This window comes from Salvelinus fontinalis, chromosome 37 (genome assembly GCF_029448725.1).
Source record: "Salvelinus fontinalis isolate EN_2023a chromosome 37, ASM2944872v1, whole genome shotgun sequence".
Classification (NCBI taxonomy): Eukaryota; Metazoa; Chordata; class Actinopteri; order Salmoniformes; family Salmonidae; genus Salvelinus; species Salvelinus fontinalis.
Window position 1 is genome coordinate 23,241,377 of NC_074701.1, and position 15,323 is coordinate 23,256,699.

At 44.4% G+C, this 15,323-nt stretch overlaps 1 protein-coding gene across 8 annotated transcripts in view; it reads left to right on the forward strand.

The window, feature by feature from the left end:
* The window catches only part of LOC129836381 (disintegrin and metalloproteinase domain-containing protein 12-like), a 138,083-nt gene that overhangs the window by 112,666 nt on the left and 10,094 nt on the right, over positions 1–15,323 (forward strand). For 7 of the 8 annotated variants that reach the window (XM_055902463.1, XM_055902460.1, XM_055902464.1 and 4 more), the window contains 8 exons: positions 2,794–2,883; positions 3,315–3,510; positions 3,716–3,824; positions 4,323–4,521; positions 4,799–4,876; positions 8,165–8,273; positions 9,034–9,220; positions 9,585–9,687. In XM_055902463.1, coding sequence (XP_055758438.1) covers positions 2,794–2,883; positions 3,315–3,510; positions 3,716–3,824; positions 4,323–4,521; positions 4,799–4,876; positions 8,165–8,273; positions 9,034–9,220; positions 9,585–9,687 — 1,071 coding nt within the window. The remainder of the gene's footprint in view (positions 1–2,793; positions 2,884–3,314; positions 3,511–3,715; positions 3,825–4,322; positions 4,522–4,798; positions 4,877–8,164; positions 8,274–9,033; positions 9,221–9,584; positions 9,688–15,323) is intronic. The other variant, XM_055902461.1, reaches the window with a different exon arrangement.

Sequence of the window (15,323 nt, forward strand, 5' to 3'; positions counted from 1 at the left end):
GACGTGGAGCTTTCTTTGTCTCTGCCATCAAAACAACAGAGCACTACACTGACATGGTTGCCATGGGAAACTGAAACAAGTCCAAACCAGTCCAGACCCACATCTGGGGAACAGGTACTGGAGCAGCATACAGCATCACTCTAACTCACAACCATAGCAGCAGCTGCTCTCACATCCCACAGAACATGAGAAATCCCTCTGGCAATGTGCTTAGGTGTAACTCTTCAAACAGAGCAACAAGAAAGCAGGTAATTAACTGGATGTGAGAATGTTGTTGTCATCTTCAGGATGGTTAAGGACGCCATTAGGGAGGCTTTTGATGAAGATGCATTTGATATGCAGATAATTGAACTCTTTTAGCATTTCCATTCCATCATACATTCACATAATCCTCTCTATCTCTCTGTAGATACGTATCCACTCCTCTCAGATGTCTAATTTACTGTGGCATCCAGTGGCTATGCTAATAAACATATCTCTGTTCTTGAGTCTACTCCGATGATACACACTGATGTCATTTTGGTCTCAAGTGTTTACAGATTTGTCAAGTAATGATGGGACCAGAATCCCCTCAATTACAGTATGAGGTATTTCCAATCAGGCAATGATTATAACACCCTAATACCAGCTGTGTGGTTTGGAATACAGCTATTCCATTACCTCCCTGTGCCCCTCCGTGACCCAGTGACGTCACCAGAGGCCTGGTGTGGTGGGCCGTGGTCCCAGTTGGACCGGGGGATCAAAGCACCCCTCTCTTCCCACGAACAAAACAATAGGCTGACGTCAGGCCACAAGAGCACAGCCAACCCCATAAAACTCCCTTCCACAGAGCAGCAGTGGCCAACTAGGCCACCTCTAGTCCTGACCCATCAGCATCAACACCTTGTCAGGCCACAGAGTCAACGTACCAGGGTCTTGTTGGGAAGTGAAGACAAAGAAGAGATGGTGTAGCCAGGACTGTTGTGGCCTAGAAAAGGAAGTTGATGCGTTTGTCCTCTAATGAAAGGTTTTTAACGCCGTTCTGTGCTCTTTCACTCTGTCCTTTACTTAATCTCTTTAATTAGCCTTGTACTTTTACCCCGCTCTCCCTCTCAATCTCAATCCCAGTTCATTTCTCGCTCCATCACCTCTTGTCATTCACTCTCCAATACCTATCTGTCTCTCTCTAACCCCCCCCTTCACCCTCTTCACCTCTTTCCCTCTGTGGCCAGCTCTCCATTTCCTTCCATTGTGTTACATTGTTTGTAATCTCCAGGACTCAGGGGCCTCAAAGCTCACCAACCCCAGCTCACCCCACCAGCCACTCAATTACCTCTACAAGATCCTTTCACTACCTTCACCCTCAATGAAACCTCAACCAAAGCCCCCTTAACCTACCACACCCCCTTCCCAACCTACATTACACCATCTCAATCACCACAGCTGAGCCTGAGCTGTGGAACTCCCCATCCACCCACCCATTGTATAGACAGGCAACGCAAGGGACATCAAAACATAATGTGGTTTTAACAACAGAGCCAACCACAAATCCAAAACATATGAGCTGAAGATACGTTTACCCTGACAGAGAATGGTCTCTTTCCTGTCTGACCCTGACAGAGAATGGTCTCTCGCCTGTCTGACCCTGACAGAGAATGGCCTCTCGCCTGTCTGACCCTGACAGAGAATGGTCTCTCGCCTGTCTGACCCTGACAGAGAATGGTCTCTCGCCTGTCTGACCCTGACAGAGAATGGCCTCTCGCCTGTCTGACCCTGACAGAGAATGGTCTCTCGCCTGTCTGACCCTGACAGAGAATGGTCTCTCGCCTGTCTGACCCTGACAGAGAATGGCCTCTCGCCTGTCTGACCCTGACAGAGAATGGCCTCTCGCCTGTCTGACCCTGACAGAGAATGGCCTCTCGCCTGTCTGACCCTGACAGAGAATGGCCTCTCGCCTGTCTGACCCTGACAGAGAATGATCTCTCGCCTGTCTGACCCTGACAGCGAATGGTCTCTCTCCTGTCTGACCCTGACAGAGAATGGCCTCTCGCCTGTCTGACCCTGACAGAGAATGGCCTCTCGCCTGTCTGACCCTGACAGAGAATGGCCTCTCGCCTGTCTGACCCTGACAGAGAATGGCCTCTCGCCTGTCTGACCCTGACAGAGAATGGCCTCTCACCTGTCTGACCCTGACAGAGAATGGCCTCTCGCCTGTCTGACCCTGACAGAGAAGGACCTCCCTCCTGTCTGACCCTGACAGAGAATGGCCTCTCACCTGTCTGACCCTGACAGAGAAGGACCTCCCTCCTGTCTGACCCTGACAGAGAATGGCCTCTCGCCTGTCTGACCCTGACAGAGAATGGCCTCTCGCCTGTCTGACCCTGACAGAGAATGGCCTCTCGCCTGTCTGACCCTGACAGAGAATGGCCTCTCGCCTGTCTGACCCTGACAGAGAATGGCCTCTCGCCTGTCTGACCCTGACAGAGAATGGCCTCTCGCATGTCTGACCCTGACAGAGAATGGCCTCTCGCCTGTCTGACCCTGACAGAGAATGGCCTCTCTCCTGTCTGACCCTGACAGAGAAGGACCTCTCTCCTGTTGGTTTGTTCTGTGCTATTGTGTCTCCAGGCTTTAGCTCACAGGGTTAAGGGGCTGCACTGTGGGACTCCAGGGCTACAGTCAATGGATTCCCTACAGGATGTGCTCTCCCTGAGCTCGAACACTGATCTGAGATGGACACAGCAGCAGCAGCTGAGAGTCGGGGGTCCAGACCATTAATCAGATCCATGTGTTGCTTTGTTTTGTGTCACTCAGGAATGCATGAACCCCTGCTGCAATGCCACCACCTGCACCCTGAAGGGGGATGCCGTGTGTGCCCACGGACAGTGCTGCGAGGACTGCAGGGTAAGACTGCTCTTTCTGTTTCTCTTTTTATACCTCTCCCAACTGTCTTTCCCTCTCTCTCCCTTGCACTTTTGCTCTCTGTCTCTTCCTGACTCTTTCCCTCCCAGTCAAAATGATAAAGGGTGGTAATCTAATAATCTCTGCTCCATTGACAAGTATTACACAACCATGTGTTTACAGTAAAAAATTAAGACATTTCGTTTCCAGGGACTTTTAAGCCAATACATGAAGCTGTATTCAAGCAGAGTGTGTGTGTGTGTGTGTGTGTGTGTGTGTGTGTGTGTGTGTGTGTGTGTGTGTGTGTGTGTGTGTGTGTGTGTGTGTGTGTGTGTGTGTGTGTGTGTGTGTGTGTGTGTGTGTGTGTGTGTGTGTGTGTGATGGCTGTCGGGGGTGTTTGTTGGTGTTTGTGCGTGTGTGTGTTCTCTCTGCAGCTGAAGCCTGCTGGCACACCGTGTCGAGAGTCTAGTAACTCCTGTGATTTGCCAGAGTTCTGTACTGGTGCCAATCCCCACTGCCCTGCCAACGTGTACCTGCACGACGGTCACTCCTGCCACAACGTGGATGGATACTGCTACAACGGCATCTGCCAGACTCATGAGCAGCAGTGCATCACGCTATGGGGACAAGGTCAGTAGAGCGCCACAAATGATCAGGACCACTTGATGAAAGTCTTCCATGTTTGGAGATCTAAGATGAGTACATCCGTAACGTTCCTTAACATGTTTATTGAAGTAGCTAAGGAAAAACGAATCACCCTTTCTCTCTCACTCTCTCTCTTGCTCTCCCCCCATTTCTATCGCTCCATATTCCTCTCTCTCACTTTCTCCTGCAGGAGCCAAACCTGCCCCAGGGATCTGCTTTGAGAGGGTCAACTCAGCAGGAGATCCTTACGGGAACTGTGGGAAGGACTCCAAAGGATCGTTTGCCAAATGTGAAGCCCGGTAAGACTGAGCAGCTGTTGTTATGTATGTCATGTCTTCAAAGCAAAAAGAGCTAGCTAGAAAGACAAATGAATAAAGCAACATTGTTTATCTGAATTGGTATTATCAAGAGTGCCATCGACAATCAGCATGGCACATTAAATGGGACAACTAGCCTAGGAACAATTATTAATAAAGAGAAAAACACAATTTGGAGATAATGAAGGCTAATTACAGTTTGAAGTATTCATGAAGCACTTTATGCTATTGTTCTTAGATCTCCCATGGGTGAAATCTCTAATCAAGCATTTGTTAATTGATGTAATTGCTTTAATGACTGGAGCACTGAGGGAGTCATTATTAGGGTGAGACGAAGGCTGTCTAGTCTTTCATCTTTGGTTATAATTGCACACGATGTCACACATGTCAGAAATTGTCAATGTTAAACTTTATGCCTTGTCATTTATGTTGCATGTGTGTTTATGTGTCTATGCGTGTGTTGTTGTTTTTTTTACACAGAGACGCAAAGTGTGGCAAAATTCAGTGTCAAGGAGGGGCCAACAGGCCTGTGATTGGCACCAATGCCGTCTCCATAGAAACCAACATCCCTCTTCAGGAAGGAGGGAGGATCCTGTGTCGGGGAACCCACGTCTACTTGGGTGATGACATGCCCGACCCTGGACTGGTTCTGGCTGGCACCAAGTGTGGAGAGGGCATGGTGAGGGTACTCTGTAGGGCGCTGCAGCTGTTATCAAGCAGAGCTAGAGAGAGAGATTACCGTCACCGCTGGTGGAGATGCTAATGCCCACGCTTGTCTTTAGCCCAATTCCAAACCAATCACTTACTTTCATTACTGGGATCAGTTGAATTGGGCCTCTTACGAAGTACATTAAGTAGAATAGATAGCAGATCTCGGAAGATATGCTTTCCATTCAATAATTAACATCACATGTGGAGTACTATGTTTTCAATATGACTCTTTCTCTATTCCATAGATGTGTCTGAATCGTCAGTGCCAGAATGTCAGTGTGTTTGGAGTGCACCAGTGTTCAGGGAAATGCAGCGGACGAGGGGTGAGTACTCTGAGTTGGAGGGTATCATCTTATGTTGAGTATCTAGAAGGCAGTGACTTATTCCAGTCTATTAGCTAAACACCGGTGTCATATCAACATTATTAACGTATCACAGCATCTTATTGACCTCAACATAGCATAAAGTAGAGCAGTACAGGGCTTTACTGTGCAACCATTTACTCGCATATTTTGCTGTGCGACCTGGAATTTAAATTTAGGAGACCCAGTGCTTCTAGAAAAATGTATGATTCTAGCCTTTAATATTTTTCATTGTGCTCCTAAATGTCTTTGTGTGCGCATGCATTTTTCAACCTTGGAGCACACGTCAGCGTAGAGCCCTCTAGCTAGTACACTAAGCCCTTTACTCTGCTACACCGAGCACCAATCTAGTTACTGCACTTCCCATGAATTATGGCAGCTACGTCCATGCTATACAATCAATCTTCATCGACCCAGAGAGGTTAAATCAAAAATGGCGGATAAATGAAGATAGTTCACTCAGGCCGTTTACCGTTGAAAAAATATTGTCAGTTACGGTCTACCTAACTGGGTGTGTCTCCCATAGACACCAATGCAATAGCAGCTGGGTCTGGTCTACTTAGTTTATTGACTTTCATTGACCCAGAGAAAACAACTGGGGGGAAATAACTGCGAGTGCGGTGTCACGGTTCCTCTTCCGCCTCTAGTTAAATCAATATCATTTAATGACATCATTTATGTGCCGTCCATCATCTATTGGCATAGAGAAGGCAGGCCAAGCAGCATTCAAACATACTAGCAAGTAGCTATAGTCTGGAAACATCAAAATGCACTAGTCAAAATGCTCCTTGCTGTTTGAGTACGTATTAATAATGCAACAATCATTATTTTATGTTTTATTTACTTTGTTGTTTAGTTGAATGAATGAATGAAAAGTAGAACACTGGGCCAGATTTGCTTAAAATGACTGGCTTTTGAACCACTGCATGGTTGAATCACCTTCATCAGAGGTGAATTTAAAACACAGAATGAAAGCTGGATTAAGAAATTGCCTTCATTTACCTTAACTTTTGTTTGGTTGCTTCTTTGAGGTTTCATTTGACCTGTTATTGGATGATGTAAGACAGGTTGAACCAGGTGATGTAATCTGTTATTGGATGATGTAAGAACAGGTTAAACCAGGTGATGTCATCTGTTATTGGATGATGTAAGAACATGTTGAACCCGGTGATGTAATCTGTTATTGGATGATGTAAGAACAGGTTTACCCAGGTGATGTCATCTGTTATTGGATGATGTAAGAACATGTTGAACCAGGTGATGTCATCTGTTATTGGATGATGTAAGAACAGGTTTAACCAGGTGATGTCATCTGTTATTGGATGATGTAAGAACATGTTGAACCAGGTGATGTCATCTGTTATTGGATGATGTAAGAACATGTTGAACCAGGTGATGTCATCTGTTATTGGATGATGTAAGAACATGTTGAACCAGGTGATGTCATCTGTTATTGGATGATGTAAGAACAGGTTTAACCAGGTGATGTCATCTGTTATTGGATGATGTAAGAACATGTTGAACCAGGTGATGTCATCTGTTATTGGATGATGTAAGAACAGGTTGAACCAGGTGATGTCATTTGCCACAGCACTATTTAACCACAGCACTTTTGATTTAGTTTAATAAAATATATTTAGACGCAAAGCTTTAAAAAGAAGGGCAAAGTGCTGTTTTTTAGACCAATTTGCCTCATGATTTGTCAACTCACACACACTTTCTCTGTCCTTCACATCGGAGTACTGCTGCAGGCTCTTTGCATGTCTTGACCAATCAGATTAACGGAAATCACAGATCGTGCAGGCCGGGCACCCGCTCTCCACTTTCCTCCAGTATTTATTTAGCAAGCGTGATAACACATCACTCCCAACAGACACAAGCAAAAACTCTTCCATAAATGTAGCAGCCGAAACATCTAAACATTAGAGATCTGACATGCTGTATTGCATTGAAACGTAACTATTTTTCAGTTTGAAGCAAGCTCAGCCCAGTGAGTTTTATTGTCCAATCATGTTGCTTTCTCTGTGTCTGTATATAGGAACCCCCTAATTCTTCTTTATTAAAATAGAATTCATATGAACAAGTTCAAGGTTGCTGCAGTTTGACAGGTTTTTCATCCTCCCCAAGTTCAGGAGTTTTTTTAAACCATGTGAACTGATTAGAAATACTCTGGTCCCATCACAGCTCATATATATATATATTTTCTACAACAGATGAATCACATCATACCGTATAAAGTCTGGAGTTTTAACTGGTTAGGTTATCAGATCAGGAAAAAGTACGGGCCCCAGAAAAAGAAAAAGAAAAATTGCCACACCACTCTGTACTAACTACACATTAGTGTCTTTCTTTCTCTAAATGTAACATTATACAGTATATTGACTATAGTCAGACCCACAAGATGTCCTCAAATATAACCAACCCTACACTGTAGATCCAGAGCCAGTATGCATCTCCATATGTGGCTCTGTGTAGATGTAAGTCTATATAACATGATGTATGTGCGTGAGTGTGTTTACAAGTGTACTGTACAGTACTATGTGGTAAAATCCTATCACATCCATAGATCTCCCCTCATGGGTTCTTAAATGTCCTTAAGTCTCCAGTCTTGACCTTCACCACCCCTAGCCCCAAACACTCCAGACACATAAGGGAGTGCCAGTCACTCCGAGGGAGGCAGGGAAAGGTCTTCCCAGTTCGGGCCAGATCTGATCTGGAATTATCCCAACCACAGGCCTCCCTGCAGCTGACAGCTGGACTCCAATATCCCGCTAGGGAATCTTGTTGGATCCCTTTACCGCTCAGAAAACTTTTTTGGGATGGGCTGTCCTCTGCACATGTTTTCTCCATCATGTTTGATACTGCACAGTCTATTGCGCCCGCCACATCAAAACCGATGTGCCTGATGGAACGAGTGTGTGGTTTATTTGTAGAGATAATCCAAACATTGTGGGCTGGGATCCTATTTTCATCTCTCTCTTCTCTGAAGAAATGCAGGCTCAAGTACGATGCATACTGGTAGCTTATAAAGTATGTAAAATAAGTCATGCATACTTGCCATATCCCATGAATCCTTGCACTGTAGTCTCTTTCACTGACCTGTGTCTGATGATCACAAGAGCCTAGAGTTCTGGCACACAACTCCCTGTGCTCTGACCGGTGTCTATTGGTAAAACACAAGCTATGGACAGTATTGTATTGTACAGGTAAAGATGTGTTAATACTAACCAGCATGCATTGTGATTCTAGGTGTGTAACAACTTGGAGAACTGTCATTGTGAGGCGCACTGGGCTCCTCCCTTCTGTGAGAGTGCGGGGTTTGGGGGCAGCCTCGACAGTGGACCAATGAGATTGTCAGGTACAGTACGCTCTTTTCTCTTTTTACTTCACTAACTTCACCCTCTTTCTCACTACCAGTGCAGAGACTAAGACAGTTAGTTTGGGATAATAATCAGTTTAACACCTTTAGCTGTAATTTCATAACCTCACCTACAAATGTATGATCTTAATTTGACCACTCTTTTATTGCTGAGAATTTTCCTGCACCACAGGAAATGCAGATGAGCTTTGTGATTTACATAAATTCACTGAAAACCCACAATAACACACATATATATTAATAGTATTGCACTTTTCATGTAGCCTACTTTTTTCCAGGCTAACCAGAAATCAAGCAACATTATGGACTAAACAATCAAATCCTGTTGCTGCAGGATTATGTTGTGACAATATAGGTCAAATTAAGATTCTACATCTGTATTCATCCTAGCTACATAAAACTCATTACAACTATAGATGCAGGAACTTAATTTGAGCCAGTTTGCTACAACAGGAAAATAAGCAGGAAAATAAATGACTAGCTTTAGAAGCCTTTATAAATTTGCATTGCCTGCAATGCAGGAAAATTCTCAGCAACAAAAGAGTGATCAAGTTAACTTTCCCTGCCTGGTACAACTTTCCCTGCCTGGTACAACTTTCCCTGCCTGGTACAACTTTTCCCTGCCTGGTCATTCATGAACAAAAGGAAATAATTATGGAAATAATGTAAAATGTACTAAACCAGTGCTGTGGCTTCTATTAACACTCTCTGTGTGTGTCCTGTTTGTGCCGTGCCGTAGATGTGCGTGTGTGTGTATTAATGTGCGTGTTGTCGTATGTGACGTCAGCCGACAGCAGGGTGGTTGCTGTGGCAATCCTGGCCACCCTCCTCAGCCTTATGGGTGCTGGGTTCCTGGTATTCCTTAAGAGGAAGACTCTGGTCCGTCTGCTCTTCACCAACAAGAAAACCACCATGGAGAAACTGAGGTACAGTAGGACACCTCCTCCCACACCTGTGTTTACTCTTATGTTCTGTATGTCAAGATAGACTACTTTTCTAGAGATGCTTTCTTGGAGATGATGTTCTTGTAGAAATGACATCATGGTCCCATGGTCTCTCTCTGGTGATTTGATGTGTGCACAACAATGGTATCCTTGTGACTCCACTAACCATGTGAGAGAAAAACACATACCAGTAGTCCTTCACATAGTCCTGACAATGAAGAAGGCCTGTTACTGTGTGTCTCAAAGCTACAGCTCCTGTAGAATAGTAGGAGAGCTGTAGAATAGTAGTTATCAGTTAGTAGAAGACTTGTATAGTAGTTGAAATGTTAGCTTTCTGTCCTTATAGATCAGTTGGGTCGACCAGACCAGCCAGCCCCAACCAGACTCAGTCCATGTACAGTCCACGACGCAAGCCCCTAGCCAAGCCTCCAGGTAGCAGCATATACAAGGTGGGTCTCTTTCTGCTGGAGGTAATGGGCAACTGATTTTCCCCAATAGTCACTTTTGTAGAACACAGACTGTTACACATGACTGTATATCAATCAAATTTATTTATAAAGCATCAGCTGATGTCAAAAAGTGCTATACAGAAACCCAGCCTAAAACCCCAAACAGCAATCAATGCAGATGTAGAAGCATGGTGGCTAGGAAAAACTCCCTAGAAAGGCCAGTCCTCTTCTGGCTGTGCCGGGTTGAGATAACAGTACATGGCCAAGATGTTCAAACGTTCATAGATGACCAGCGGGGTCAAATAATAGAGTCTAAAACAGCAGGTCTGGGACAAGGTAGTACGTCCGGTGAACAGGTCAGGGTTCCATAGCTGCAGGCAGAACAGTTGAAACTGGAGCAGCAGCACGACCAGGTGGACTGGGGAAAGCAAGGAGTCATCAGGCCAGGTAGTCCTGAGACATGGTCCTATTGCTCAGGTCCTCCGAGAGGAGAAAAGAGAAAGAGAGAAATTCACACAGGACATTGGATAAGACAGGAGAAATACTCCAGATATAACAGACTGACCCTGCCCCCCGACACATAAACTATTGCAGCATAAATACTGGAGGCTGAGACAGGAGGGGTCGGGAGACACTGTGGCCCCGTCCGACGATACCCCCAGACAAGGCCAACCAGGCAGGATATAACCCCACCCACTTTGCCAAAGCACAGCCTACACACCACTAGAGGGATATCTTCAAACCACCAACTTACTACCCTGAGACAAGGCCGAGTATAGCCCACGAAGATCTCCACCACGGCACGAACCCAAGGGGGCACCAACCCAGACAGGAAGATCACGTCAGTGACTCAACCCACTCAGTGACGCACCCCTCCTAGGGACAGCATGGAAGAGCAGCACTAAGCCAGTGACTCAGCCAACGTAATAGGGTTAGAGGCAGAGAATCCCAGTGGAGAGATGGGAGCCGGCCAGGCAGAGACAGCAAGGGTGGTTTGTCGCTCCAGTGCCTTTCTGTTCACCTTCACACCTCTGGGCCAGACTACACTCAATCATAGGACCTACTGAAGAGATGAGTCTTCAATAAAGACTTAAAAGTCGAGACCGATTCTGCATCTTTCACATGGATAGGCAGACCATTCCATAAAAATGTTGCTCTATAGGAGAAAGCCCTGCCTCCAGCTGTTTGCTTAGAAACTATAGGGACAATAAGGAGGCCTGCATCTTGTGACCGTAGTGTACGTGTAGGTATGTACGGCAGGACCAAATCATAAAGATAGGTAGGAGCAAACCCATGTAATGCTTTGTAGGTTAGCAGTAAAACCTTGAAATGAGCCCTAGCCTTAACAGGAAGCCAGTTGGAGTAATATGATCAAATTTGTTTGGTTCTAGTCAAGATTCTAGCAGCCGTGTTTAGCACTAACTGAAGTTTATTTAGTGCTTTATACGGGTAGCCGGAAAGTAGAGCATTGCAGTAGTCATGGATACATTTTTCTGCATCATTTTTGGACAGAAAGTTTCTGATTTCTGCAATGTTACATAGATGGAAAAAAGCTGTCCAGTCTTGATATGTTCGTCAAAAGAGAGATCAGGGTCCAGAGTAATGCAAGGTCCTTCACAGTTTTATTTAAGACAACTGTACAACCATCAAGATTAAATGTCAGATCCAACAGAAGATCTCTGTTTCTTGAGACCTAGAACTAGCATCTCTGTTTTGTCTGAGTTTAAAAGTAAAACATTTGCCGCCATCCACTTCCTTATATCTGAAACACAGGCTTCCAGGGAGGGCAATTTTGGGGCTTCACCATGTTTCATTGTACAGCTGTGTATCGTCTGCATAACAGTGAAAGTTAACATTATGTTTCCGAATGACATCACCAAGAGGTAAAATATATAGTGAAAACAATAGTGGTCCTAAAACAGAACCTTGAGGAACACCGAAATTTACAGTTGATTTGTCAGAGGACAAACCATCCACAGAGACAAACTGATATCTTTCCAACAGATAAGATCTAAACCAGGCCAAAACTTGTCCGTGTAGACCAATTTGGGTTTCCAATCTCTCCAAAAGAATGTGGTGATCGATGGTATCAAAAGCAGCACTAAGGTCTAGGAGCACGAGAACAGTTGCAGAGCCTTGGTCTAACGCCATTAAAAAGTAATTTACCACCTTCACAAGTGCAGTCTCAGTGCTATGATGGGGTCTAAAACCAGACGGAAGCATTTTGTATACATTGTTTGTCTTCAGGAAGGCAGTGAGTTGCTGCGCAACAGCTTTTTCTAAAAATGTTGAGAGGGATGGGAGATTCGATATACGCGATAGTTGTTTCCATATTTTCTGGGTCAAGAGAGGCTTTATTACTGCCACTGTTAGTGAGTTTGGTACACATCCGGTGGATAGGGAGGTGTTTATTATGTTCAACATAGGAGGGCCAAGCACAGGAAGCAGCTCTTTCAGTAGTTTAGTTGGAATAGGGTCCAGTATGCAGCTTGAAGTTTTAGAGGCCATGACTATTTTCATCAATGTGTCAAGCGACATAGTGTTAAAAAAACTTGAGTGTCTCTCTTGATCCTAGGTCCAGGCAGTGTTGTGCAGACTCAGAACAACTGAGCTTTGGAGAAATACGCAGATTTAAAGAGGAGTCCGTGATTTGCTTTCTAATGACCATGATCTTTTCGTCAAAGAAGTTCATGAATTTATCACTGCTGAAGTGAAAGCCATCCTCCCTTGGCGAATGCTGCTTTTTAGTTAGCTTTGTGACAGAATCAAAAATACATTTTGGATTGTTCTTATTCTCCTCAATTAAGTTGGAAAAATAGGATGATTGAGCAGCAGTGAGGGCTCTTCAATACTGCATGGTACTGTCTTTCCAAGCTAATTGGAAGACTTCCAGTTTGGTGTGGCGCCATTTCCGTTCCAATTTTCTGGAAGCTTGCTTCAGGGCTCTGTATTTTCTGTATACCAGGGAGCTAGTTTCTTTCGACAAATGTTTTTTGTTTTTAGGGGTGCAACTGCATCTAGGTTATTACGCAATGTTAAATTTAGTTCCTCAGTTAGGTGGTTAACTGATTTTTGTACTCTGACGTCCTTGGGTAGGTGGAGGGAGTCTGGAAGGGCATCTAGGAATCTTTGGGTTGTCCGAGAATTTATAGCACGGCTTTTGATGATCCTTGGTTGGGGTCTGAGCAGATTATTTGTTGCGATTGCAAATGTAATAAAATGGTGGTCCAATAGTCCAGGATTATGAGGAAAAACATTAAGATCGACAATATTTATTCCATGGGACAAAACTAGGTCCAGAGTATGACTGTGGCAGTGCCTAGGTCCAGAGACATGTTGGACAAAACCCACTGAGTCAATTATGGCTTTAAAAACCTTTTGGAGTGGGTCTGTGGACTTCTCCATGTGAATATTAAAGTCACCAAAAATTTGAATATTTTCTGCCATGACTACAAGGTCCGATAGAAATTCAGGGAACTCAGTGAGGAACGCTGTATACAGCCCAGGAGGCCTGTAAACAGTAGCTATAAAAAGTGATTGAGTAGGCTGCATCGATTTCATGACTAGAAGCTCAAAAGACGGAAATGCAGTCATTTTATATGTACACTACCGTTCAAAATGTTGGGGTCACTTAGAAATGTCCTTGTTTTTGAAAGAAAAGCAAATGTTTTGTCCATTAAAATCACATCAAATTGATAAGAAATACAGTGTAGACATTATTATTGTTTTAAATGACTATTGTAGCTGGAAACAGCTGATTTTTAATGGAATATCTAGGCGTACAGAGGCCTATGATCAGCAACCATCACTCCTGTGTTCCAATGGCAGGTTGTGTTAGCTAATCCAAATGTATCATTTTAAAAGGCTAATTGAGCATTAGAAAACCCTTTTGCAATTATGTTAGCACAGCTGAAAACTGTTGTTTTCAAAGAAGCAATAAAACTGTCATACTTTAGACTAGTTGATTATCTGAAGCATCACCATTTGTGAGTTCGATTACAGGCTCAAAATGGCAAGAAAAAAATAACTTTCTTCTGAAACTCGTCAGTCTATTCTTGTTCTGAGAAATGAATGCTATTCCATGCGAGAAATTGCCAAGAAACTGAAGATCGTGTACAATGCTGTGTACTACTCCCTTCACAGAACAGCGCAAACTGGCTCTAACCAGAATAGAAAGAGGAGTGGGAGGCCCCGGTGCACAACTGAGCAAGAGGACAAGTACTTTTGAGTGTCTAGTTTGAGAAACAGACGCCACACAAGTCCTCAACTGGCAGCTTCATTAAATAGTACCCGCAATACACCAGTCTCAACGTCAACAGTGTAGAGGCGACTCCGGGATGCTGGCCTTCTAGGCAGCGTTGCAAAGGAAAAGCCATATCTCAGACTGCGAAATTGAAGCGGGCGAGAAGGCTGCCGCTCCAGCCTTTGGGAATCGCGCACCAGTCACATACTCTGACCAGCTATAACATCTGCTAAACTGTGTACGTGACCAATAAGGGAGCTGGAGTCTGCACTCAGGTTTTTCTCAACCTTCCCTTATGATCAATTGATTGGTATGGTTCACTCACAGGCCTACACAATGGATGATGTAACAAGTACACTTTGCATTGTATAAAAGATTGGGATATGGATGTAGGGAGAACTAAAACGTGTGTTAGCAAAGAAGTATTACAAACGAATTGCTGACAAACTATCTGACACACCATTGGATTTCTAATGTAATCATACTGTATCAGAACCGCAGCACCACAACAGGGCATCAACTTGGACTGAGACTTGCCATGCTTATCTGAACCTATTCATTCCAGACTTATTGTCAAAACAAGTTGACGGCTAAGCGGATAATTGATTTAGTCTCAGCGGCTCTCCCTTGAAGAAATATTCATGAGGCCAGTATTGCTGGCAGAAGGCTGAAGGAACTTTAATTGCGATGCTGCGGTCCATTTCAATGAAATGGTAATCATGATGCAGTATCATTATAGGGTTCTGCCTGAAATGAAAAGTGTTTGTGTACAGGGACACAGGAGAACAGAGTTGATTGATTCAAGCGTAGGAGGCAAATTGGGGTGGACTTGTGTTTGAATTGATAAGCATTGAGGGATGTGCGTGCGTGTGCATCTGTGCGTGCATTCAAAAAGCCAGTCGATTCCCATGGAGAACAGCTGGAGTGTATCATTGCGGTCAGAGTTCAGGGTAAAGGTTAGCTGGCTTAGGCAGGAAGGAAGATGCTTAACCCAGTTCCGTCTCCAATACCAGTATCTTATCTTGTAGTGAACATGGCTGGCTCCTCAGCAGTATTCAGTCCATCTGTCTACTGTATCTGAACAGTCAGATAGTTTGCTTCACCTGTGTCTAACTGACAGTTTGCTGTTGTCCCACTCCTGCTGTTTGTTCTGGCAGTCACGGTTCCCACTGTCCAGATGTCCAGCAGACTCTCTGCAAGTTACCTGGCATAGTTGCAGTCCAGGCCAGTTCAGTCAGTCCAGCTATCTCAGTTTTCTGTTATTGACTGCCTATGACACCTGTTAATTCATAGTAATATCATCTCCATGACAGAGAACTAAGGTAAAGTTTTACCCATAGAAATAATAATGAATAGTCTATGATGGCATAATGGGTGGACTGGCAGCCATTTG